Genomic DNA, 27,325 nt, shown 5'->3' on the forward strand with positions numbered 1-27,325 from the left:
GGCATAAAATTAAAACAAATATATATCAATATTATAACATAACGAGTTTATTTCTAATATCTACACAATTTTAGGAGTCTTCAGTTTTAATTAACATTTTCAGACATATAATTATATTAAACTATACAAAACAAATAATACATTTCAATATACAATGTACATGATATGAAGTGTAATCCATTTTATAGCTGGATCTTGAACAAAAGTCCCCTCTATAGAGACTCAAGGAAAATATACAGTGTATGTCGCAATGATATCAAAGTCCACACTGAAAATATGAAATGTGGATTTTGACATTTAATAATAAAGAGACCCAATATTTCGTAGGCAAAATGGGCACCAACCAATCCCTCGGGATTCTGCAGATGTTATAACGCGACCCCCCCACCCACACACACACAAATAAAAATAAAAAACATTCATTATCCCTACTAGTACAGTATAATTATTATGTCACCAAAATTTGTTATAATACAATTTCATTTGAATTTATGATCGAAACTGCTCGTTCTGAAACGTTTAAAGGTTAAAAGAAGGAAAGTCAAGGTCAATGGCCATTTAAAAGTTGACATAAATTCTTCTTCGCTTTAATTTGTATATGGTATTTCCATGTCTTTATATTATGAAAATTAGTGCTTTGCAATACGTATTCATAATGTATATACATTGTATAAAATAAATGAATATAATATAACCGTTGGAAAGGAGGGATGTTTATGGGGATATGGGGAGTAAGTTTTAAGGGAACTGACAATAGCGTGTCCAAATAGGTTAACAAGAATGTGGTTTTGTCTTTGATTTTCGTGTACGGTTGATGCGACGTCCCTTGACATTGTATAGGATTTCGAGTATGCAGAACGTCAGTACAAGCCAGGATCACAACAGGTCTTCTTGTGCTGGAACAGCGAAGCCCTGTGGTTATATGTCTTATCACATCTTGAGCAGACGTAACTTTTCTTATGGGTATGATTGTATTTTACGTGTTCTGCTAAACACTTGTTATTTTTCAATAACTTTCCACAATGCTTGCATGACAGATAAGGTTCGCCTTCATTTCCGCAATTGCGAATATGTTGGTGCAACTGTTTGAACCATTTCTTGCACTTTTCGCATTGTTGCTTTTCGGCATGAATTCTCTGGTGTTTTAGTAATAGTCCTTTACTTTTGAACAATTTGCCACATGTTTCACATTTAAACCATTCAGTTTTAGGTCTGTGCGACAGACTGTGGCAGTATAGTGAAGATTTCCGCACGAAGCGCTGACCACAGTAAGTGCAAACCAGCCGAGGGTTAGTCTTATCATGACTGGCCACATGTTCGTCTAGAATAGTTTTCCGGAAGAAGCCAGCGCCGCACACGTGGCAAATAAATGGCTTCTTATCAGAATGGGTGATCACGTGTCGCTTCAATGACTTCTCTGACTGATAAACCTGGGAACACCTCGAACACTTGTAGACAACCTTTTCCGTAAATGGAGACTGCTTAGTTTCGGACTGAAAATAATAATAAAAAAAGAAATTATATGACTTCCGACTTTGTCTACTGGGCATTTGACTAGCATATTATAACTTCGGTGAACGGATTAAAAAGACATGGTCAACTTTAAGTTCCCGTAACATACACCAGTTATCTGCTGTAATAGACATTTTAGACAAAGGTGTTGGTACTTTAGGCCAGTTTCAGTCAATATTTGTCACCATTACGTCATTACATGATTAGCCTGTCCTATATACGATTTCTAGTCTTACGTAACCCATGTACGACTAGAACTTTAGACTAGTCCTACGGGTCCGTATTACTAGCCACTGTAACAGATGGCATCACGGTAGCTAGGAATCAAGCGCTCTCCCCCATCCCCCTCCCTAAAAATACTTGACTAACATTTCGTCCCTTGGATATACAGAGGTAAAACTCAACCACCCTATGCAGTCTCTTAGAATGAAAAATTGGCACTAACCAATGAGTTCCGGGACTGGTCTCTCCAGGTTCAGCAAACTTTTTACAGACCTTAGTATCATTTTCTATAGACTATAAAATTGACATTATTCATAAAGCTGTCACACATAGCTAAACCTACTTCTGAGTACAAACCCTTACCTCATTTTGAAGAATTATCCTAAAACTCTTCAAAAAAAGACAGTAGGGATCATGTTTCCTTCTACGAAACGAAAATGTAAACAAGAGAGCCATGATTACCCTAGATCGCTCATCCGAGTTACGCTGCTTGCATGAACAGTTTCGGTAGATGGTTATTTAAGGAAAATGTCTGTGAAATTATATTGAAATAGCGCCAGTGTTTTATCATAGGACTATTTTAAGTATGTTCTAGATAAATATGGGCAGGTGATGTGTATGTGTGTGTTGGGGCGGGGAGGTGGGGAATGATGTGATATGACATCAAACAAGAAGAACAGAACAGAACATATACTTTATTGACGTGTATAAATACATCGTCATACATTCATATCAATATAAAAAGTATAAATACAATGTAGTCTCGTGATTAAGGCGGTAAATATGCATATTGTTGTAAATACAACAGACAGGTTAATGAGGATGCTTTTTATCCACTACATACACAAAGGGAAAATGACCACACACCCGGCGGTCGTTTTTTACCGAAACAGAATAATTTGTACAATTTTCGTAAAAGATTTGTGTAAAATTATTTTAGATTTAGGTCTGCTGTTTCTGACAAGAACATTTTTAAAGTTTCGAATATAAACAAAGGGACAAAGTGACAACTCCCCCTGGCGACCATGTTTTATGACAAATCAAACTAATTTGAACAGTCTTGATAGAAAGTCACACAAGGATCATTTGTGTGAAATTATTTTAAAATCGGGCCAGCAGTGAAATACAAGAAGATTTTTTAAACTTTTAATACATACATTTTGGGAAAAGTGACCATGCCCTCTGACGGCCATGTTTGTTGACAAATCATAATAATTTGAACAATCTTAGGAGAAAGAGATACAAAGTTGAGGGGCAAGGGGATTCAAGCTCACATTTTCGGCCACTATAAGACTCGTCTTTAGCTACGCTGGAGATACTGATGTAATATCAAAAAATAGCTCTCATGAAATAACTTTGTACAAATGAACAACAACATTACTTTCTTTAACAAGTTTATAAAAAGTTTGTATAATATTTCATCTCCGTTATACAATTTTCAGCAATACAGTTTGAAAACAATAAAGTATAATATTGTATCTAAATTATACAATTTTCATCAGTGCAGTTTGAAAACAGTTTAAAGACTTTTGCCAAGCAATAAAAGTCACCTAACGGAAGGGGCATTCGTCATATCTGCAACCATATAAACCACACTTTTATTTTGAAACTAAACAAAGTTCCTACACATTCTCTGAATAACCTATAATTTATAACCAGGTTTAATGTGCATATTGTTCACAATGTCTGCTACATATTTACAAAATTTCATGAAGAATCTCATTGTTTTAACTTATCTATGAATCATTCTTTTTGTACTGGACTATCTGTTGCCATAGCAACCGCATTTGTTACTACAGCAGCAAAATTAAACGATATGCGCTTCCCCTAATTAAATTCATAAATCAATGCATTAAGTTTCATGAAGAAAATATCAGGTACTTAAATGTGCACGATCCCACTTTGTCTATTTTTTTTTGTCATTTGACGGACTAATGGGGACAAACCGTAAGTACACTTTATTGAAACATTTGTAAAAAGGAATAACAACATGTTTATTAAGAGGTTCAGTACAATTACCACGCTTTTTCAATAGTCAATCATCGTATGAAATCACAAAGTTTTGGCGAAATTCTTCCATTTATTTCGTGCCAAAATTGCTGTATTTCTTCCATTTTTTCCTATCGGTTATGGGACACGTGGCAGACGGCCATTCTCCTACCCTACAGATCTCGTCCCGAGACTGTGTCGAACCTCTGGTAGGTTTGATACTGACATTTACCCGATATTTCGATGGATGATTAATCAAGACTATTGTTTTCTAACTGATTAAATTGTAATAATATATTTATGATTCAACATAAACGCCTTTACTTTTCCTACAATATATACAGAAATTTCCAAAATAATTAAAAAAGTTCGGTTAAATTGCACCCCCTGATATTAAAGTTCAAATTGATTTAAGTTACCGTTAGCTTTAGATGTGATGTTATATTTCAGTGTGAGCAGCGTTAACTCCGTTAGTGAATAAAGAAAATCGTTGTAAAAGAATGCTCACGAACTAAAAGTTGAACAACAATAAAATGAAATGCACTGGTGAAACTGTAATATATCAACATAGAAAACAAGTGATTAAATGACCACTAAAGAAAGTAGCAAAAGATGTATACATACATCACTATCACAACTAACAAATAAATAGTTTTTACATTTACTATAATTATAAGTATATAGAACAATTCTATCGCCTGGCAATAAAAAAGTCCCGTACTGGAAGGGATATTTGACGTATTGTTTTAACCGAATGTCTGGCATATCCTTTAATTAACCAAACATCCATAAGACATGTTTTATTAAAAATGTGCTTTAAATGTAGAAGGATCTATTTTGTATGACTGATAACGGACAGAAAAACAAAAAAATGACTGTTTATTCTACATACTGATTTCTATATGCGCCAAAAAACTCTTGTACTTTTAAAGTTATACCAGAATCCACCACTGATGACAGGTCAAGATCAGAAAGATGGACGAAAAGATGCCTAAACAGATAAACTAAAGTAATGCACATGTTCTACATATTTTCTTCTATTTTTTTAACTAAATTTCATGAAAACATATCTTGTACTTTTAAAGTTATCGCAGAATTCAATTTTATGTGACAGAATTACGGACGGGCAGACGGGTGGCTAAACATAACCCTCCTCTTCTTAGGCAGGGGAATAAAAAAAGATCAAATTGAAAACTCAAAATATGTCATCCAAAAATGTTCATTTCCAATACAACTTATGAAAACAGATTACGAGTTTCACATCAATGCAAAATGGACTATTTGACTATTAAAAGCTACTCTTCGTATCGCCCGTTTGATTGTTAAAACTACTTTAAGTGCGGACTGTCTTACTGTTAAAAGTTTTTTCCGTATGTCCTGTTTGACTTACAGTTAAAAACTTTTGTTCCATGTGACCATTTTACTGTATAAAAAGTGTTTATCAGCATGGCCCGTTTGTTTAAAGCTGCTTTTCGTATGGCCCGTTTGACAGCTAAATACTACTTTTCGTAAACCCCGTTTGACAGCTGAAAGCTACTTTTCGTATGGCAAAATGTCATTTGATTTAATCTTAACAATAATAAAAACAGTAGCATGCATCCTATTAATATCCATCAAAATTGTCCAGAAGTTTCTAGAGTTTCAATGTAAAATATTTCTTTAAAGTTTTTTGTCGATAAAATATCAGTAGTTTTAGCCATAGATTTGCATAGATATTGACAATATGAAATGGGACTAGTAAAATGATTGAGAACAACTACGTAGATTCGCTGGACTCGAGTTCCAAATGCACGCGACTCTTTCGTTCATTCTGGGAAAGTTGACAAATATGCTTCTACCGATCCAATTTTTATATCTTTCAGAATATTCAATATTGCGCGCTCCGAGCAACCGGCATATTTCTCCCTCAATATCTTTGAAAGCGGTCTTGCTCCCGCACCTCCTGTCTCTTTAAAAAGATCTATGACGATCCTTCTCATGTCCGACTGTTTCATAACCTCCTGGTCATTGTAGAACAGAACTTCTCCCTTACCAGGAATGATTCTCACAGTAAAATTGTTCTTGTATTTATGATACATCGTCCTGGTAGATTGGTTCACCTTAGACAAACGTTTCTCCCGACTGTTGTCCGTATTTTTAATAAGTTCTATGATGGTTTCGTACTTTTTGTCTGAGAAGGCCTTTAAGTAAAGTGGCTGCCTCTGAAAGATAACGCATTATACAATGAAATAACAACAAAAAAATCCGATTTTTTTTCTTAGTTTTGTTCAAATTTTAAGTATGAACCACTTGGCGCAGTGCGTTGGAGTGCTGGACCTGAGGGGCTCCAGTATCTGTTTGAATATTTTTGTATTTTCCATTAGTAGAATTTAATAAATCTCGGTATTCTAGTTATATGTAAGGTCTTTTTAATACAAGTAGATTTACCTTTAATATGAAATTAAGGTTTAATTTTCAGTATTTCCCAATCAGTGCTCAAACAAAGAATTCATTTCATATTCTAAAATTGGCTCAGAAAAAAAGAAAAGAAAATACTAGTGCTCCCAGTACCCAAGCACTTAAAACTTTAACCATATTAAAACACCTCTTAAAATTTCTCTGTCCTGTTGATCCCGAAAACGATGAGGATCGTCTTCTTGCTACAGCCAGGCATTTTACACGTGCGAAGTTTGAACACTGTAGACCAGAGTGCTTTCTGGTTAATAATTGTCTACCGACGGTGGGACACATACAAAAGCAAACATTTTTCCATTTAACTAGTTTCGGAGATATGCCATCGGAAAGTAATGACGGACCGACCAGTCATTGTACTGACGTGTCTGATTTACACTTTTATATCCGGTGGATTATCTTAGTTACCTTTTTTTTTCAAGAGGAAGATTTACATGTATTTATGTTAATCCTGGTACAGCGTTAGTGTCTGAAATAATTAGGAATAGCTAACTGCAAGGGTCATTCAAGAAAGACAACAAAACGAAATTTATAATTTGCTGACCGAATAAGTTGGAAAACCATTGCAAGGTCAATTCCTAATGCTATGTTCATTTCACAAGGAGACTGGTTAAGCCGAACGAGGAGCACTATTACACATAATTATCAGGTATTCAGTCAATATCAAATACAAATGTACAATTCCCCGTTAAAGGCGAACGTTTTAAGAGCCGAAATAAAGGATTCAAAGAGATTTAAAGAGACAGTAAGTCTACAGTTGGATTTTTAATGAATAGAATCAACGTGTATTGAACTGATCATGAGCGCATACATTCACACTATAGCATCAAATAACTAAATGTGATCGATTGAAGAATATCTCTTATTGAAATACCAAACTCACTACGATGTATATTTTATAATTCTATTTAAGTATATTTTATCGATTCAACAGACAATGAACACACTTCAAGGGAACTGAATTGGCAGCAGTATATACAGTGATACTGCATAAAAGTCCGTAATTTCATCACGGGTGGGCACCTGGGTAGAACCAGCCAGCTGGATGGCTTCCTCACATAAAGAATTCAACGCCCCAAGCAAGACATGAACCCACATAGGTGAAAGGCGAGGGATTCTATGTACTCGGCTACGGAGGTCCCTTTCATAGATTTGAGTCCATATTCACATCAGCTACAGCGTTCAGTTCAGTGGTTCAATCTTCATAAACGGTACAATTCAATGCAACTCTGTTCTGAAATCTTTAGACTTAAACCTGCAGTGTTTGGCGTGGGATAAAAAACAGAGACTGTTACAAACATAGCAAATTTACATTATTTATTCTACCACATTCTACATGCTAAAGCATCTAAATATATACATGTATATAGCACGATAAAAATAAAACAAATATGAAAAAATCTATGTTATCATTAGTAAACATAGTGCTCAATTAAACATAAATACAAATTTAATACTGAAAACATGAAAAGATATTTCAATCACTTATTTTTAGGAAAAAAAATACAATACTCTTAACAAGTAGTCATATACATATACATACATAAAACAACTATTTTTTTTGACGAAGTTTAAGTGGATCTGGATGTTTATAAGTTCCGGCGTAAGAATTTTATACACGTGTGTTCATCAAGTGAACGTAAGATTCAATGAATGTCTTAACCCTAACACTGCTAAATTTCTATAATGAACTTGTCCATCTTTCAATTTGGACAGTACCAATAACTGTTAAAAGGGGTGCTTACCCAAAAAGATTCTGCCTGAATGACGAACAATGCAGATCATAATCAGACTGCACGGATGTTCAAGCTGATCATGATCTACACTGGTCGCAAAGGCAGGCTCAATCGTGTCCAGCATGATTAAGTGTTAACGATTGGCGCATCCCATGTTCAAAAGTGAGACTACAGGTATTAAATATTATTTCAGTGGCGCACAGCTGTACTTGGAGCATCATAAAGTATTGGAAATCCTATAAAATTATACTTAAATAACAGCAAAAACATAAAGTATACAACCCTTCACACTTCGCCAATTCCGTAACACTATTCTGCTTTAATTACATGCAGGTAGTGTGGCTTTGGCAGAATTACGTAAATATCATTCAACGACAGAAAAAAAAGTTTTATGCCTGGTTGCTTCACTCATAACAATATATATTGTGGCCACCAAGTAAAACACACTATGTTCTTATACCAAAATAAAACAAATTCTAAGACTCAATGACACAATTTTAAGGTCATGATATTCCTGCTTTTCATAGGCTACGGATATAATTACAGGCATGGGCGCACACCTGGATAGCACCATCTGCATCTTGCAAGCCAGACGAATCCCAAGTGGGATTTCAAACCCACAGCAGTGAGGGACACGTGTTATAAAGTCTGGGACTTTCAACGATCAGCTACAAAATTATAATTTCCTTAAGAAATAATTTATAGCAAAAGAGTGCTTTAACACTATTTATGCACGATGGGTGATTATACGTCGGGCGTAATAATTTCACGCGGGCACAGCCCGAGTGAAATTATTTGAATGACGTCTCACCACCCGAGTGTATAAACAGTGTTAAAACACGCTTGTGCTATAAATTATTTCGATTCTAATATGCCCTTAATCTAAAACAGTAGATAAAATATAGAAGCGCTCTTTCTTGGTCGCAACAAAAACGTTGACGTCACCGCACGTTACTGTGACGTCATTCTAGCGTAAGAGTGTTTTAACAGAGGCAAGCATATTAGAATAATAGTTAATACAAAGACCCGAAGAACTAAATACGTTTAAGAAATCTCACGACAAGAACTAACGAAAGTCGGGTTAAACATATTTTGAAGACTTTAACAATCTGTACTAACATACAATGAAACAACAACAAATTTTAAATGGATGCATCGATGTACATGTTACATGTAGTAAAGTAACAACTGATAATCAAAATTTGATATTGTGCAAACCGCCTGCATATAAACTTGGTTAAATACAACCATCAAGCTAACTGGCTACAGAAATCACAGAAAATGTGTATCAATTAATTCATAAATTAGCTTTCAATACTTTTTATTCAGACAGCAAAAACTTCTGTAGGGTACAATCTGAAGTGGACAATTATTAGTTGCTTTTTGTGAATAACCGTTTTCATTTTACGATACAATAAATATACACACTTTGCAAGAAAAATGACATCCATTTACATATATGGCGTGTCGAACATTCCTGCTTCTAATGTCTACTATTAGAATTTTTATCAAACTCAGATTGTAAATTACTGCATTTGGTCGGTGTTTACACCCACATGAAACCAATTCAACAGATACATTTTTGAACAATTACTGCAAAATGATTGATTTTTGTGGGGAACTAAATTTTATGCACTTTTTGGTTGGGTCAATCTGCAAAATTAAATCCCAACGAAGAAGTTAAAATCCCATTTGCCTTATGTTTGAAGATCAAAATGCACAGTATGTGTCTTCATGTAGTTCATCACGTTTTAAAGACCCACCACAACCGGATGACCTACATTTTTCCACCATATGAACTTGATGAAAATCTTTTGGTCTGATAATGCAGTTGTCATACAACTATATTACAAAATGGCAATAAACAATTTAAGACCCTTCTTATATTACTGTGTTTTCACAACTTCATATGCTAATTACTTTAAGCTTTGTTACTCAGTCAATCTCCATATCAGTATAGTTATGTAAGTTTTTAAAAACAGAGTTAAATAAATGTCTTACAACATAAAAATTAAGTGTGGTCTAAACTTAACTTAAAACTTCAGCACTATGCATACTGCTAAATAAATGAGATAAAACATTAAAAAAGTATTAAGTATTAGCTTCATAAACATCACTGTGACTTTGTAACTGTAAAAACAAAGTCATGTATTAAATCGTTTGATGTGAATCATGTAAAACTGGCCATCATGGAAACGCAACAAAATGCAGTTATTTTGCAGTGAGTTTTAAAGAAAGCAATTTTCAACACAATAATACATTTCCAATATATAAATTTGAAAATGAAAACTAATACCCGACTGTAAGAGAAAAAAGACAAAAGTATGAAATCTCAACAAAATATCAAGCTGAGAAGGTAAACGAACAGCATCATATTTCATTCTTGTAACAAAGATGTTAAATTTACAGAAGCTAACAATAATTTTACACAGCATCTTATTTCCTCAATCTAAAAATTTATAATAAATGTAAAACTCAAAAAGGCCTACTTTTCATTTTGCTGAAGACAATAACATGCTTGTTGAAGAAGAACATTCGACATACTACACATATTTTATACCAGAAGTCGTTATTACATAGCTCCAAACATGTAAACTTATTTTCACTTATTATATCAAGTAGCAATGTCTGCTAGAGGTATAATGTTTTTTATCTCCATAACCAGACGAAGATTTTCGTTTGTATAAATTTCTTTAAGCATTTCAGCATTGTAAGGAAACATTATTATTATTATCATGTTGTGTTATCTATGTAATTGGCTTTTGTCCTTAGTTACGAAAAAAATATTTAAAGTTTTATATTTATGACATTTAAAAATCTATAAGGTAATGCACTCAACAGTCAATACTGTGAAATCAATTCATTTTGTGGCCATAAAAGTTCATGGTTTTGGTTCAAACAGCTCTTTGACCATTTAACCATGAAATCCATGAAAACTAGCTCCCACTATTACCAATGAGTCCGCTTAATCATTATCTATTAGATAGAAAAACAAATAATAGTAGATTCAACAATATTCTACAGCTTATATAATCTACATTCATTCAACCTCTGTCTTTTTTTCTTTACTTGACACATAAATGTGAATCTGGTTTTGTTTCTGTATTTGATACATCTGAAAAGGTCTCTGACTTTTCTTTTTCGCTTGACACTTCTTCATCCGAATCTGGATTTATCCCTTTACTCATACCTGGTGCACTTTCTTTATTCGACAGGTCTGCATTAGAACCAGACTTTTTTTCTTTACTTGACCTCTCTGTATTTGAATCTGACTTTGTTTCTTTACTCAACATATCTGCATCTGAATCTGACTCGGCTTCTTTGTTTGACATATTTGCAGTTAAACCCAACTCTATATCTTTAGTGGATACATCTATAATTGCATGTCTTCTTTTCAAATGCCTAGTTAATGACCAAGGTCTTGTAAATGATTCTCCACAGATATTACAAACTGACGGCAGAGTAGTTATGTCGTGCTGGAACTTCATATGCACGTCTAAATATTTTTTACACTTGAACCTCTTTGTGCAGACTTTACAAACTGTTTCATTCCCTGGCCCTTGCACCGCTTTGCATATGTTCGCATGCTGTGTAAGGTTGCTCTGACGATTGAAGGTTTGTCCACATGCACAGGTAAACAGCTTGCCGATGCCGTGTTTCTTTGCAGCATGAGCCTCCATCAGCCATTTATATGCAAACCTCTCCTCACAATGGTCACATTTAAAGTTTCTTTCCATTGCATGCACAGTTCTTTCATGACGCTTTCTAGCGCTTAAGGATGTGAACGTTTTATGACAGAATGTACATTTGATAGCCGGCTTGTAACCACAGGTCCAGTTCAGCCCTTGCTTTAACATAAATGATCTGTCACAGGAGTATAACTCTGGTGTGTCAGCACTCCAGTTAATCATCATCTGAAAAACAAACAAATTTATAGAAATATTATACTATATTGCTGAAATGTGACCCAAAATTCATTTATAAGTATCTATAAACATGTAGGTATGAAGTTCTGTATTAATACCCTGGTCTACTTACTGCTTTTTACAGAGAATGACAAAACTGAATGTCTGTAAGGATTTCAGGCATATTTTTATAAGTTACCCAAACTCCTTTCAGTTTTTGCAGACATATGACAACTTTGTCTAAACCTTTATCAAATAAATATGTGCATGGAACAATGACGAATAAGACATAAAACCTGATACAGTTTATAAGGGTAGCAAAAGAAGAAAAGACAGTTGTGTACACATAAGGCATATTTTAATAGCAAAAGATACAACAAATATAAAATATTTTAACAAGCTGTATTAAAACAGATACGTAAAGAACATAAAATACTTCTTGATAACCATGATAACATGAAAAATTCTTATTTAAACATGATTGTATCAAGTAATGTGTAATCAAATTCCTAAGATAGTATTTAAAGACTATAACATAATTTTAATTTATGCAGATTAACTGTAAAGATTTAGATCTTGAATGTAACAGACAAGATTGTTTGTAAGAAAAAAGAAATTACATCAATTTTATGTTGCATTTCTCCTTCAACATCTTCCAACAGTTCTTGAAAGGTTTGTTCCTTTAGCATGGGATAAATCTTTGTTTCAAAGTAGTCCACAGGTCTGTAAATATGATGAAAATGCAAACAGAAAACAAGGGGTAATAGAGCCAGCTGCTCTATCTTTCAGATCTCTGTTCAAATACATTGTTTACCAGCAGCATTTGTTACTTTGGATATGACATCCCAACCCAAAACGTACAGCAAGCTATTCATGCTGGTGTGTATGATCCAAATCTTGTTTCTCCAAAATTGTGAAATGGCAGGTCAAACTCGGGGCAAAGAAGTCATCTGAAAGACATATAATAACATCATTATTTTTTACTGTTTGTATTCAATTAAGTTTTAAAATGTAAGTTTTCATCGGATGTTAGATGTAATAACTGTGCATGTTTGTACCATTGCCAAATATATCATACAGTTTCTACTTCAGTTTCTAATTAACGTTTATTACCAAATCTCTCCGAAGATCTGATTACTTCAGTTACTTCTGTATACAAAGTAACACAAACATGAGCTGCGCCATGAGAAAACCAACATAGTGCTTTTGCGACCAGCATAGATCCAGACCAGCCTGTTTCATGCTGTTTGCTTTCAAAGTCTATTGCAATTAGAGAAACCGTTAGTGAACAGCATGGATCCTGACCACACTGCGCAGGTGGTCTGGAACCATGTTGGTTGCAAAAGCACTATGTTGGTTTTCTCATGGTGCGGTTCATATTAATAAGGCTTATACAGTGTTCCTACTTAACAGATTAAAAATATCAAAATAAACATGAGAATTTTATATAACCGAGACTGAGGCATATAAGGAAATCACCAGAGAAACATGAAAAATACAGATATTTACTTAACTGATGAATTCTTCTCAAATTAATATGGCATCCAGATGTTCTATTTCACTTTAGATTCGTTCAAGTCCACTTCTAAAATCACGTTTATTTCAACTGTTCGGAAAGGAAAATTATTCCATCTTTTTATTCAAAGACAGTAGACCTAACAAAGTATCTACCGTTTACATCAGCTAAGAGAATTCATAAAGCAATTGTACAACTACTGTCTGTAAAACAGGGCCAACAGTTATGTTGCAAAGTTACCAAATGTCTTGCGCTCACCAATAAAACATTTTTGCTATTTTTTTAATGTTTTTGTTTGTTTGTTTTGGGTTTAACGCCGTTTTTCAACAGTATTTCAGTCATGTAACGGCGGGCAGTTAACCTAACCAGTGTTCCTGGATTCTGTACCAGTACAAACCTGTTCTCCGCAAGTAACTGCCAACTTCCCCACATGAATCAGAGGTGGAGGACTAATGATTTCAGACACAATGTCGTTTATCAAATAGTCACGGAGAACATACGCCCCGCCCGAGGATCGAACTCACGACCCCGCGATCCGTAGACCGACGCTCTACCTACTGAGCTAAGCGGGCGGGCTTTTTTTAATGTGGATATACAAGTTACATAATACAATTGTAATTACAATGAACAATGATATAACTTTTTACAAACATTCATTCAAGTAAAATATAAGCATTGGAAATCACCTACACAGGAAAACACTCCCTCCAATGTGAAATATACCAAAGACAGAAAATATTTGTTCTGACTTGCAAGCAAGGTACAAGCTTATTGCTTTCTATTAATTCATGTTTAGAGCCCAATACAACAAAAACTATTATTTATAGTAAAAACAAATGTCCACAAAAATGAAACCTTTAATATTTTTTCAAAGAATAGATAAAAACAAAACAAAACAAATTTCTTACCTTGAAGTTATGAACTTCAGGACTTCTTGCTTCATTCCTTCAAAATGTGCCGATATACATATAGCATACTTGCTCTATTACAGCCATTTGCACAGGTCATTGACTTAACAAAAAATATCTGTGATGAGGTCAATCATATTTTACCACAAGTTTTGGATATTTTAACCCATTAATCCTACTAAATTTCTATAATGAACTTGTCCATCTTTCAATTTGGACAATTAAATTAACTGTTAAAAGAGGGTCATGATGACCCTCAATCGCTCACCTGAGTAATATGAGCCACATGTTAAAAATGGCTAACTGATGCTAAAATATTAGAAAGTAGGTCAGAAGGTCATATTCATGGCCACTGAAAGTCAGTTTTAAGATCGTTGTGCAAAACTGTACATTTCATCCAAATTTCAAGGCTGTATCTTAAAAAACATAAAAGTAAGTCATTAGGTCAAGGTCACAGTCAGGTGACCCCTAATCACTTGTGATCATCAGGTAATTATAATTAAACGGTCTAGGAAATATTATCTGATAATTTTTTAAGTATTTATTTCTATATAACTCAAATAATAAGTGACCCCAAGGGTAGTACCTCTTTTCACCCCAGGGGAATAATTTGAACAATTTTGTTAGACATCTAGGCAATGCTACATACCAAATATCAAAGGCCTAGGCCTTGAACTTTTAGACAAGAAGATTTTTCCCCCTATATAAGTCTATGTTAAATTTGGGACCCCCAGGGCATGGCCTCTTTTCACCCCAGGGGCATATTTGAATAATTTTGGTAGAGGACCACAAGGCAATGCAACATACCAAATACCAAAAGCATAGGCCTTGCAGTTTCAGGCAAGGTTTTTAAAGTTTTTTCCTATAATATAAGTCTATGTAAAACTTGAGATCCCTAGGGCAAGGCCTCTTTTCACCCCAGGGTGATAATTTGAACAGTTTTGGTAGAGGACCTCAAGGCAATGCTACATACGAGATATCAAAGACCTAGGTCTTGTGGTTTTAGACAAGGAGATATTTGAAGATTTTTCCTATATAAGTCTATGTAAAACTTGGGACCCCCGGGGTGGGGCCTCTTTTCACCCCAGGGGCATAATTTGAACAATTTTCATAGAGGACCATTAGATGATGTCACATGCCAAATATCAAGGCTCTATGCCTTGCGGTTTTGGACAAGATTTTCAAAGCTTTTCCTTAACCAGAGTTCTGCACGGAATTCAATTCTTTGAACTAGTTTGATATAATTCTGTCCAGTGGTTTTCAAGAAGAAGATTTTTTTAGAAAATGTTGACGGACCGATGACACACGGCGGACATTGAGCGGTCACAAAAGCTCACCATGAGCCTTTGGATCAGGTGAGCTAAAAAGTGGTGCTAACCAAAAAGATACTGGCTGAACAGCGAACAGTGCAGCTCATGATCAGATTGTACAGATGTGCAAGCTGATCATGAGCTTCACTGGTCGAAAAGGCAGACTCAGTCGTGTCCAGCATGATAAGGGTTAAATAGAAACATACCATCTGTTCCTTTTGTATAAAACATATGAGTTAAATTCTTATTTTTTTTAAAAATATTTTTCAGCCATTTTTCAGCCACTTACTACGATTATGGAGTCAACTTATTTTCTTGCTTTCAAATAACTTGACTGTATGCTTTAACAAAATTTCTAAATTGCAAAAGGAGCATTATTTTGTAACTTTCAGTAGGATATGGAACCTCACTTAGAATGGTCATTTCATGATGCAAAAACTTTATGAAGAGTTTTGAAAGCAATGATTTCATAACAAAACTTCCTCAGAAGTTATATGCATAATTTTCACAAAAACATGTTAGAAAACAAGAGGGCCATGAAGGCCCTGTATCGCTCACCTGACCTTTTGACCTAAAGATCATCAAGATCAACATTCTGACCAAGTTTCATTAAGATATGGTCATAAATGTAGCCTCTAAAGTGTTAACTAGCTTTCCTTTGATTTGATCCGGTGACCTAGTTTTTGACCCCACAAGACCCAGATTCAAACTTGACCCAAAGATCATCAAGATTAACATTCTGATTAAGTTTCATGAAGATACAGTCATAAATGTGGCCACTACAGTGTTAACAAGCTATTCCTTTGATTTGACCTGGTTACCTAGTTTTTGACCCCAGATGACCCAATACCAAACCTGGCCAAGATTTTTGAGGGTGACATTCTGACTAAGTTTCATTAAGATTGGGCCAAAATTGTGACCTCTAGAGTGTTAACAAGCTTTTCCTTTGATTTAACCTGGTGACCTAGTTTTTTACCCCACCTGACCCAGATTTGAACTTGACCTATGGATCATCAAGATTAACATTCTGACCAAGTTTCATTAAGATCTATAGGTCATAAATGTGACCTCTAGAGTGTTAACTAGCTTTTCCTTTGATTTGACCTAGTGACCTAGTTTTTGACCCTACATGACCCAGATTCAAACTGGACCTTGAGATCATCAAGATTAACATTCTGAACAAGTTTCATGAAGATATAGTCATAAATGTGACCTCTACAGTGTTAACAAGCTTTTCCTTTGATTTGACCTGGTGACCTAGTTTTTGATCCCAGATGACCCAATATCGAACTCATCCAAGATTTTATTGAGGGTAACATTCTGACCAAGTTTCATTAAGATTGGGCCAAACTTGTGACCTCTAGAGTGTTAACAAGCTTTTCCTTTGATTTGACCTGGTGACCTAGTTTTTGACCCCAGATGACCCAATATCAAATTCGTCCAAGATTTTATTGCACTTTGTGCTCAGGTGAGCTAAAAAGGGGCAAACTATTGCCAGTCATGAGAGGTCATATCATAATGCCAAATGTCTGTGCTAAGTTTCAAAGCATCTGGACAAACAGTTATTCAGACAAAACAAGAGCTATCGCAGGACAGCAGTGCTTGACTATTCAACAGCCTTGTCAATTGAATATATACAATCAGGGGTGTAACTGGTTCAAGTTATCATAGTTTATAACCCATTTGAGTTATTGCTTATACTTTCATAACTTGCTTCAGTTATCATAAAATATTACAAAGCCCTCCAGTGCCAATGAGACTAATGCAATTATTTCCTGAATCCTTGAACTCTTATCTTTCCAACTATGCAGTAAGATTTTTTTACTCAAGGCTGATAAAGTTTTAAAGCTATAAAACTCTTAACATCCCATATGCTTATCAGGTCATGATTAGACTAAAGGAGAATTTGATTAACAACAGTTTGCTACTAATTTCACTTTAAAGGTCACTTTGTGAGAACAGGAAAAAGACTTTTTTTGAATAACTTACCTAAGTTAACTATATTTTATAACTAATTAATACAGGTTAAAACAAGAGCACTGCATTGCGGGTGCTGACACTCATCTGATTTTTTGTATAATAGAAAAATTGTCCTACCCATGATTTTCTAAGTCCAAAAGGGGCCATAATTCTTACAAAAAGCAGGATGGAGTTATGTTTCTTGTTGTACAGGTATAAAAAGCAAAAAAGAGTTATGTAACCTGTGCAATGTACGTCATTTTATTACAGTAAGTAAGTGTGTGAAGTTTCAATCAATTCCCACTAGTGGTTACTGAGATACCATCTTACATACAAAAACTTAACCAAATCAGGACGCCAACTCGGGACACCGACACGGAAACATACACACTCGCATGGATGAGTCCAATAGCTCTACATATTCTTTGAGTATGTCCCAACCCACTTGACAGTCTGTCAGAGGTAGCTGTAACTTGTGTGCAATGTCGACAGCCAATAGCCTAAGCCTTCTCCACATATTCACATGAAACTGAATCATTTTCCAGCTACTGATCAAAATCACTTTTCAGTGACAAGGTGACAGTGACTTTGACCAACCTGACAAAAGGGGTGACCTATGATGTCTGACTGCTGAAGGCACAAGCCTAATTCAGTCATTGTTCTAATTAGAGGTCAACGTGACCCTGACCACTGCCGTACTGGCCTCTTAAACAACTGAGGCTTTTTTCTTGCCACAAGAAATCATTCTATGAAGTTTGGCTGTACTTGGTCCCAGCCAGCAAAAAAATTCTATTTCTGTCTTAATTCTAACAGATATTTTGAACTTGAACTTTGACCTACTGACCCTAAAAACATAAGGGGTCCTCTACTAGCCACATCCTATAAAGTCTGAACACCATATGCTAACACATGCTCCAGTTATCAATCTGAAACAAGTTATTAAGAATGACCAACTAACAGGAGCAAAACAATATGTCCCCTCTCTTTCCAAGAAGGGCTTATTTACAAGTAAATATACATAATTATGAGACAGTGGACCCATAATGACAGCAATTTCCGTGATTCAAATAGTAACTGTTTGCCATTTCTGCATTCATCTGCTGTCATGAAATTGTGTTTCTCTGTGCCAATATGACATAAAATTCAAATCTAATAAAACAGAATGTACTGACTGCCATTTCAAGGATCCACTGCCTAAAGATATTGTTAAATAAAACTGATATTAGACAAAAGATGCATCATATTTCTCTACCATAAATTTGTGTGTGTTCTGAAATATCAAAATGAAGGTCTTGTCTCTCTATTTTTTGACAAACAGCTTAATTCAAATATATCTAATGCACCATTATATTTCACCAATATTTTTTGCCACTTTTATAAAGGACTTTTGAAAGGTGAAGGAACTGACTTTTGGCTATATATCAGAATCCAGAAAAAAAGTTTTTCGCAAATGGCTCCTCAATTCTTAATTCACCCTGACATAAGAAAAACTTACATGAACCACAAAAACAGTTACTTTTCAAGCCGTCATGGCTCTAGAAGTCACAATTAACTACTGCATATTTTACCATTGAACTTGTGACTGAACAATAGTTTTGAATCTTTGCTAGAAAGACCATACTCGACAACTATTCCTGGTCCTAGGCATGGGTACAGGCAGAAAAGTAAACTATTACCTGAATATGCCATTAATGAGTATTAATGTATTACCTTCAGAAAATCTTCTTGGAGAATTAACACATAACCTGGCACTGAAACTATAACCTAACAATCTGGACCCTTGTACTCTTAACTATTTAACTAACATAGTGGTAAAAAGCAAAAATACCTTATCAAACGTGACTGATCACAACAATAGATATATGATATCAAAGCTTTTCTCAATCATTTTGTTAGATGTGACCAAACTTTAAACTATTAACCTAAGGCATGTTAACATCCTGATGCATCTTTTTCAATATTTAGATTACAATAAAAAAACTCTCTTACGTCGTGTTTTTGTTTTGAACCAGACGCTTGAGAATCATCTTCATCAGTATTCAAGGAGGCGTCTAGATGTGAAGATCTACTCATCTGCGAATCATCTAACATTCCTCCCTCTGGTCCATAGCTATCTTCAAGATCTGTATCTCCATTATAATCATCATTCATAGCTGAAATATCATCAGCAGTGCTACCAGCTGGATCATACTTATCATCGTCATCTGTAACTTCAACTTTGATTGCTTTTGAATTACCATCAATGTCTTGAACGGTTATTGGAGTTGGCATTTTCCTTACAACTCTTTCTTTATCTGCTCCATCAGTTTCGTGTGTTGCATCATCTTGCTTTTCAAAATTGTCACCTAACTCGTCCAAAACTTTTTCTGAACTTTTCGTCATTTTTGACCGTTTAAACTTTGAGGGACTTGCATATGGGGGTTGTAGCTTTCTTTTGCTAGACTGTTCATTCAGACTCTTTAAGCTTGGATTATTTATGAACTCATCATCTCTGACAATATTTGGAAAGGTACCAGCAGCTGGTCCAAGTTTATCAGTGGTGTAAGATAGGTCTGAAATTAAATACAATATAGAAATAAAGTTTGCACAAATTGTATGTGTATTTGTGAAATTATGTTTGTTTATATTATTTCAATACAAGCCACACAATTGCTGATGAACACCAGACAACCAACATTGGATGATGGAGAAAGCGCCACTGTGCACTAGCTATTAAATAAAATATATTTTGCAAAGTTTCTTTGTCGCTATTGGGGAGAACAAGAGTAACACCTGCAGGTGCCAACGTTCATCTGTAAGTGCTTGACATTAGGCAATATGTAAAGAGTTATTGTTCTTGACCCTCTTACTCACCTACTGATGATTAAAAAGTGTTTTAAAGTTTCAAAGGTAGTTAGGTAAAGTATCCAAGAAAAGTGATCCTCAAGAAATACCCATTTTCTAAAATTCATTATTCTGACAAAATGCAAGAGAGATCTATGGTTCTTGACCTACTTAGTAATCTGATTTTATTTTATTAAACAAGTGTACACTTCAGTGAAGTATACGAAGTGTCAATGCTATAGCCCTTGAAGAATGAAGTATTCAGACTTTAATTCATGAAGAGAACCTTAACAAAAATTTTAACCACGAAATTGCACTTGTCTAAGTAAATAAAGGGCCATAATTCTGACAGAATGCATACCAGAGTTATGGTTCTTGGCTTACCTACTCACATAATGAGTATAACAAGTCTGCAAAGTTTCAAAGCTATAGCTTTTATAGCAAATATGGACCTACATGCAGACAAAACAAGAGCTGTCTAAGACAGCACACTCGACTTCCCTCAGTGCTTGTCTCTGAATTAGACCTTTGCCAGTAAAAGGGGATTAAATCTGTCAAAATTCTAATCAGAGCTTAGGGCATTGTTTCTTATGGTGTTGCCTTTGATAGTAAATAACTAGTTTAAGTTTCAAGTCAATAGCTTTGATAGTAACAGAGATACTGGACGTTATATAAAACTTTAACAAAAAATTTCTAAGTTAAAAAGGGGCATAACTCTGTCAAAATTCAAATCTAAGTTATGAGGATTGAATCTCCTGGTGTAGACTTTAACAGGAAAAAACTATTTCAAATTTCAAGTCAAAAGCTTTGATAGTAACAAGAGATATTTGACTTTATCAAAAACTTCTAAGTTAAAAGGGGCATAAATCTGTCAAAATTCAAATCAGAGATATGGGGATTGTTTCTCCTGGTGTAGACTGTGATAGTTAAGTACTATTTCAAGTTTCAAGTCAAAAGCTTTGATAGTTACAGAGATTTGGACTTTATCAAAAACTTTGAACTAAAAAATTCAAAGTTAAAACGGGGCATAAACCTGTCAACATTCTAATCAGAGTTATGGGGATTGTTTCTCCTGGTGTAGACTTTGATAGTAAATAACTATTTTAAGTTTCAAGTCAATATCTTTAATAGAACCAGAGATATTTGACTTTATCAAAAACTTTAAACAACGGCGATGCGGACGCTGGGGCAAGTGCAATAAATCTACATTTTCTTTGAAAAGTCAAGCTAAGTACACAATGGGCCATAATTCTGACGAACTGTGCATCAAAGTTATAGTTCTTCATCAACATACTCAACCAATGATGATACTATAAGTCTGCAAAGTTTCAAAGATATAGCTCTTATAGTACTAGCTAAAAATGCCACTTTTATTCAGTTGGAATATGGCTGAATATTGGGTGAAAAGCCTATCATTAAAAGAAAATTAAACTAGGGCTGGGACGATTTCAAAATTTTGAAACTGGTTAATCATTTGTTTGAAATCGAATCGAACTGGTTAATCGGCCGGCTTATTGAAAACGATGTTTTCTTTCCTGACGACTGTATCAAGGTACTTCAAGCAGCAGACTTCATTAGAAACTTACCGACTTTATCGTTTGCAAGCAGTGTGACAATTAATAAGTCATATTTTGCAGTATTTTATTTCAAGTATATCACGACATGCAAATCCGAGACTATTGATTATGTTGATGTGTTTTAGCGGAAATACAAATGTATATCACAGGTTTATGTGTTGGTTGAAAAAATGTATAAAGATAAAGTACGACTCATGATGTTTATTGTTTGAGAGCAATTACCGGTTTTGCAAAATTGAAACCGGTTTCACCTAGTAATCGAATCGGATCCGAGTAAACGTCCCAGTCCTAAATTAAACCATACAAACATATGCTCTTTAAAGCTAATTGATCTTTATTTGTAGAAAGTCATTAGGACAAGTTTAGATTTACAACTGACCTGGCTTACAAAACGCCCATCCTTGGTCTAGGAAAAATGTTTTCAAAGCAGACTCCTGCTCTAGTGTAACATATATCATCATCAAGTATGACTCCATTCTCTATAAGTCTCTTTTGTCAATACTGAAAACAGAAAAGCGAAATTATGTGAATTTCCAAGCACAATCAAATATTGTTAAGTTTAACATACTTATTCATTTTACATGTGGCTACCTTGATGCTTTTTAATTACTCAAATTTGCTGCCAGAAAAAGCCTGTAGGCAGTCTTATAACCAAACTGGGGTTTGAACACACAGCCTCCAAGTTGAATAGTCACCAATACCCAGACCCATCCACAAATTTAACAGGTTTTCTACTGATCATTCATGAAATATTTGTAGCAAGGTAAAAAATAAGGCCCTTCTGTCATATGCATGCATGTGTTAACAAGAGCTACACCTTCGGGTGCCATCGCTCATTTGCAAGTGCTGGACAATATGTAGGAAAAGAGTTATAAAGTTAAGATTTTCTAAGTACAAAAAGGACCGTAATTCTGATAAATTGCAGTTAGAGCTATGGTTCTTGGTCAACATAGTCACCTAATGATGATTAACAAGACAGTGTGCAAAGTAAAAATCAAAGCTGTATTCTTACAGTTTTTGAGGACAAAAAATTTAACCAAGAAATACAAACAGAAAATTTAACCAAGAAATTCAAATTTTCAAAGTACAGAAAGGGCCATAATTCTGACAAAATGCAGGTAAGAGTTATGATTCTTGGCCTACATAGTCCCCTAATGATGGTAAAAAAGTGGGGCCATATCTAAAAAAAAGTGTGCAAAGTTTCAAAGCTGTAGCTCTTACAGTTTTTGAGAAACGGTGGACCTAAACAAAAATTTTAACCAAAAAACTCAATTTCTAAGTACAACAAGAGCTGTCCGTAAGACAGCGCGCTCGACTTTTCTCAGTGCTTGACTCTAAATTACAGCTTTGCCAGTAAAAAAAAATCCAAGTTAAAAAGGGACATAACTTGTCAAAATTCAAATCAGAGTTATGGGAATTGTGTCTCCTGGTGTAGACTTTGATAGTAAATAATCATTTTAAGTTTCAAGTCAAAAGCTTTAATAGTAACAGAGATATTTGACTTTATCAAGAATTTTAACAAACAAGAGCTGTCATTAATGGTGACAAATGCCCCCACAGCACCTTGACCTTTGACCTTGTGACCTTGACCTTTGACCCCAAAGTCAGTAGGGGTTGTGTACTCAATAAGTACTATTAGCCCCTGTGACCTTGACCTTTGACCTGGTGACCCCAAAGTCAGTAGGGGTTGTGTACTCAATAATTACTATCAGCATGTGAAGTTTGAAGGTCCTGGGTGCAGTGTTTTGCGAGTAAAGTGCCTTCATGCAAAAAGTTAACATTAGCCCCTGTGACCTTGACTTTTGACGTGGTGTCCCCAAAGTCAGTAAGGGTTGTACACTCAATAAGTACTATCAGCAAGTGAAGTTTGAAGGTCCTGGGTGCAGTGTTTCGCGAGTAAAGTGCCTTCATGCAAAAAGTTAACATTGGCCCCTGTGGCCTTGACATTTGACCTGGTGACCTCAAAGTCAATAGGGGTAGTGTACTCAATAAGTACTATCAGCATGTGAAGTTAGAAGGTCCTGGGTGCAGTGGTTCGCGAGTAAAGTGCCTTCATGCAAAAAGTTAACATTGGCCCCTGTGACCTTGACCTTTGACCCCAAAGTCAGTAGGGGTCGTGTACTCAATAAGTACTATCAGCATGTGAAGTTTGAAGGTCCTGGGTGCAGTGGTTCGCGAGTAAAGTGCCTTCATGCAAAAAGTTAACATTGGCCCCTGTGACCTTGACCTCTGACCCCAAAGTCAGTAGGGGTCGTGTACTCAATAAGTACTATCAGCATGTGAAGTTTGAAGGTCCTGGGTGCAGTGGTTCGCGAGTAAGGTGCCTTCATGCAAAAAGTTAACATTGGCCCCTGTGACCTTGACCTTTGACCTGGTGACCCCAAAGTCAGTAGGGGTCGAGTACTCAGTAAGTCCTATCAGCATGTGAAGTTTGAAGGTCCTGGGTGCAGTGGTTCGCAAGTAAAGTGCCTTCATGCAAAAAGTTAACATTGGCCCCTGTGACCTTGACCTTTGACCTGGTGACCCCAAAGTCAGTAGGGGTCGTGTACTCAATAAGTACTATCAGCATGTTAAGTTTGAAGGTCCTACGTGCAGTGGTTCGCGAGTAAAGTGCCTTCATGCAAAAAATTAACGTTGTGACGAACTAACGAACGGACGGACAGTTGAAAACTAATATGCCTCCCTTTGGGGGCATAATAAAAATTCTAAGTTAAAAAGGGACATAATTCTGTCAAAATTCAAATTAGAGTTAAGGGGATTGTTTCTCCTGGTGTTGCATTTGACGGTAAACAAGTATTTTAAGTTTCAAGTCAAAAGCTTTGATAGTAACAAAGATATTTTTGACTTTATCAAAAACTTTAACCAAAAATTCTAAGTTAAAAAGGGGCATAATTCTGTCAAAATTCTAATCAGAGTTATGGGAATTGTGTCTCCTGGTGTAGATTTTGATAGTAAATAACTACTTTGAGTTTCAAGTCAAAAGCTTTAATAGTAAGAGATATTTGACTTTATCAAAAAAATTTACAAAAAATTCTAAGTTAAAAGGGGGCATAATTCTGTCAAAATTCAAACAGAGTTGTGGGGATTGTTTCTCCTGGTGTAGACTTTGATGGTAAATAAGTATTTTAAGTTTCAAGTCAATAGCTTTGATAGTAACAGAGATATTTGACTTTATCAAAACCTTTAACCAAAAATTCTAAGGATAAAAGGGGCATAATTCTGTCAAAATTCAATCAGAGTTATGTGGATTGTTTCTCCTGGTGTAGACTTTGATGGTAAATAACTATTTTAAGTTTCAAGTCAATAGCTTTGATAGTAACAGAGATATTTGACTTTATCAAAAACTTCTAACCAACGGCCATGTCGACGCCAACGCCGACACAACAGGGTTCGAATTTAAGCTCGCATACTCGCAAAATGCGAGTGCAAATTTCAAACTGTGAGGTGAGATTTCAGACATCAGCATTTTTTTGCAAGTGAAACTTTTTGGCCGAATAATGTGCATTTCTAACGGTTGTCTGGATCTTACACTGTTCTTTCTTTAACAACTCGCGGTCATTGCAGCGCTGTGATTGTCATTTGCAGAACGAATTTCAGAGCACTCTTTCATCGTAAACGGAAGTTTACACTCGATACATGTCCCGTGCGCATGTCTTTTCAACTGCTGACAAGTACCTGCGCCAATTTTGATGACGTTTACCGCATCCGGTGGGTTTTTTGGTAATCTATAATAAGTTACTATTTATATAGCGCAAATACGATTGGCTGGACTCGTCACGAGGATGTTTGTGTTAATGTTCTAATAAAGTGACAAGTCGCGGAAAATGCAAGTTGTTTCTTCATTTAGCAAGTTAAAAAAAATACCACTTGCGAAAAAATGCAAGTAGAAAATCTGGCTAAATTCGAACCCTGCGCAAGTACAATAGCTCTACTTTTTCTTCGAAAAGTCGAGCTAAAAAGCATAAGTCGAGCTAAAAAGCATAAAATCGATGTAAGCACAAAATTGCCTCATAAACAAATGTTACTGATCCCTGTATATCCTCTCAAAACTTGATAACAAATTAAACAAATGAGGTCAGCGAAAACGAACGTACACTTTGGCAATGGCGTTAAAATAACATCATTTTAAGACTGGTTTGCATATATTTTTAAACACTACTGATCAGCCACTTGGATGCTTTTGGATCGGTTTAAAGTCTCGGGTGCACACATACACATTTGCCTCCGGGACAATAAAATTAAAAAAATCGTTAATTGTTTAGGTGACTGTGACAATTGGTGGCATGCTTCCGGCATGTATCACTCGATATTGACGATAAACAAGCTTGGGGATTATAGATAACTGTCAAAATTATGCATGAAGGAAGTTCCGGGCTACTCGACAGGTTTCAAGGTAACCCTGTGGCACGCTCCAAAAAATTTATTAGCTCGACAGAATTTTCTGATACCCCCGGGCTCTGGCCATGGGATTTCTGAAGCCCTGCATTACTGACAATTGTAACCCATGGTTCCTTTTGAGAGGAAGAAGTAACTATTGAAATAAAAGAAAGGAAATAATGCAAGGGAGACAACTAAACTTTGTCAAAGTGAGAGTCAATTCCTATTCCATTACAGTAAGCAAATATTAGTGTGAATTGTAACTAAAATTAGAGAACATTTTTATTTAATAAAGATTAGTGCTTTTACCTTTTTATATGACCAATCGAGTGCTTTGTTGGGGTAAAATGCATAACATGTAATATTTTAGCAGGGACACCGCTTCGACAATGGTTAAAATCCGTCATTTCCCGTAGCCGGTGTGACTACAGTAATGCACATTCATGTAGCTAATGATGCAAAATGTGGCGTAATGAGGCTTAATGTTCGCGGCAAGGACATTGGACATTATGCTAGGGATTTTGCCCAAATTTAAATGTCATCGCTGTTAATTTTATAAAATGGCTTCAAATACTCAAAGTTATATCAATCAAACTGTCACAATTTGACACAAAAATAATTTTATTTCATATTCGTTTTCTTGAAATTCGAACAGTTTGTGACTAAGGGTCATATTTTTTTGAAAGATGTAAAATGTGTATTTAAGTGGAATAAGGCCATGAACTTCAGATATGTTTACAAGTAAATGTTCTAAATTAATAAACTAGAGATACATTCTGCATGCCCACGGGCAGAATGTCGAGCTTGCCATCACATTTGGCCTCTAAGTGTGACCTTGACTTTGAACCTAGGGACCTGGTTCTTGCGCATGACACTCCGTCTTATAATGGTGAACATTCATGCCAAGTTACATCAAAATCCCACCATGCATGAAGAAGAAATGCTCCGGACAAACTTCAATTTTACCTTTGGCTGCCAACTATGAACTTGATCTTTAAGATAGGAACATGGGGTTTGCGCATGACACTCCTTCTCATTGA

At 35.4% G+C, this 27,325-nt stretch overlaps 1 protein-coding gene across 3 annotated transcripts; it reads right to left on the reverse strand.

Moving 5' to 3' along the window:
* Positions 1–25: 25 nt before the first annotated feature.
* On the reverse strand, positions 26–26,704 carry LOC123547375 (zinc finger protein 419-like). 3 transcript variants are annotated; one of them, XM_045334414.2, is made up of 4 exons: positions 26,595–26,704; positions 22,288–22,409; positions 19,498–20,060; positions 26–1,493 (listed from the first exon to the last, which is right to left on the reverse strand). In XM_045334414.2, the coding sequence occupies exons 2-4, from the start codon at positions 22,382–22,384 to the stop codon at positions 861–863; spliced, it is 1,293 nt and encodes a 430-aa protein (XP_045190349.2). In that variant the 5' UTR covers positions 22,385–22,409; positions 26,595–26,704; the 3' UTR covers positions 26–860. The 3 variants fall into 3 exon arrangements, with proteins under 3 accessions (XP_045190349.2, XP_045190350.2, XP_045190348.2); XM_045334415.2 differs by lacking the exon at positions 26–1,493 and adding an exon at positions 2,414–5,924; XM_045334413.2 differs by lacking the exon at positions 26–1,493 and adding an exon at positions 7,477–11,824.
* Positions 26,705–27,325: the final 621 nt, after the last annotated feature.

This window comes from Mercenaria mercenaria, chromosome 9 (genome assembly GCF_021730395.1).
Source record: "Mercenaria mercenaria strain notata chromosome 9, MADL_Memer_1, whole genome shotgun sequence".
NCBI lineage: Eukaryota > Metazoa > Mollusca > Bivalvia > Venerida > Veneridae > Mercenaria > Mercenaria mercenaria.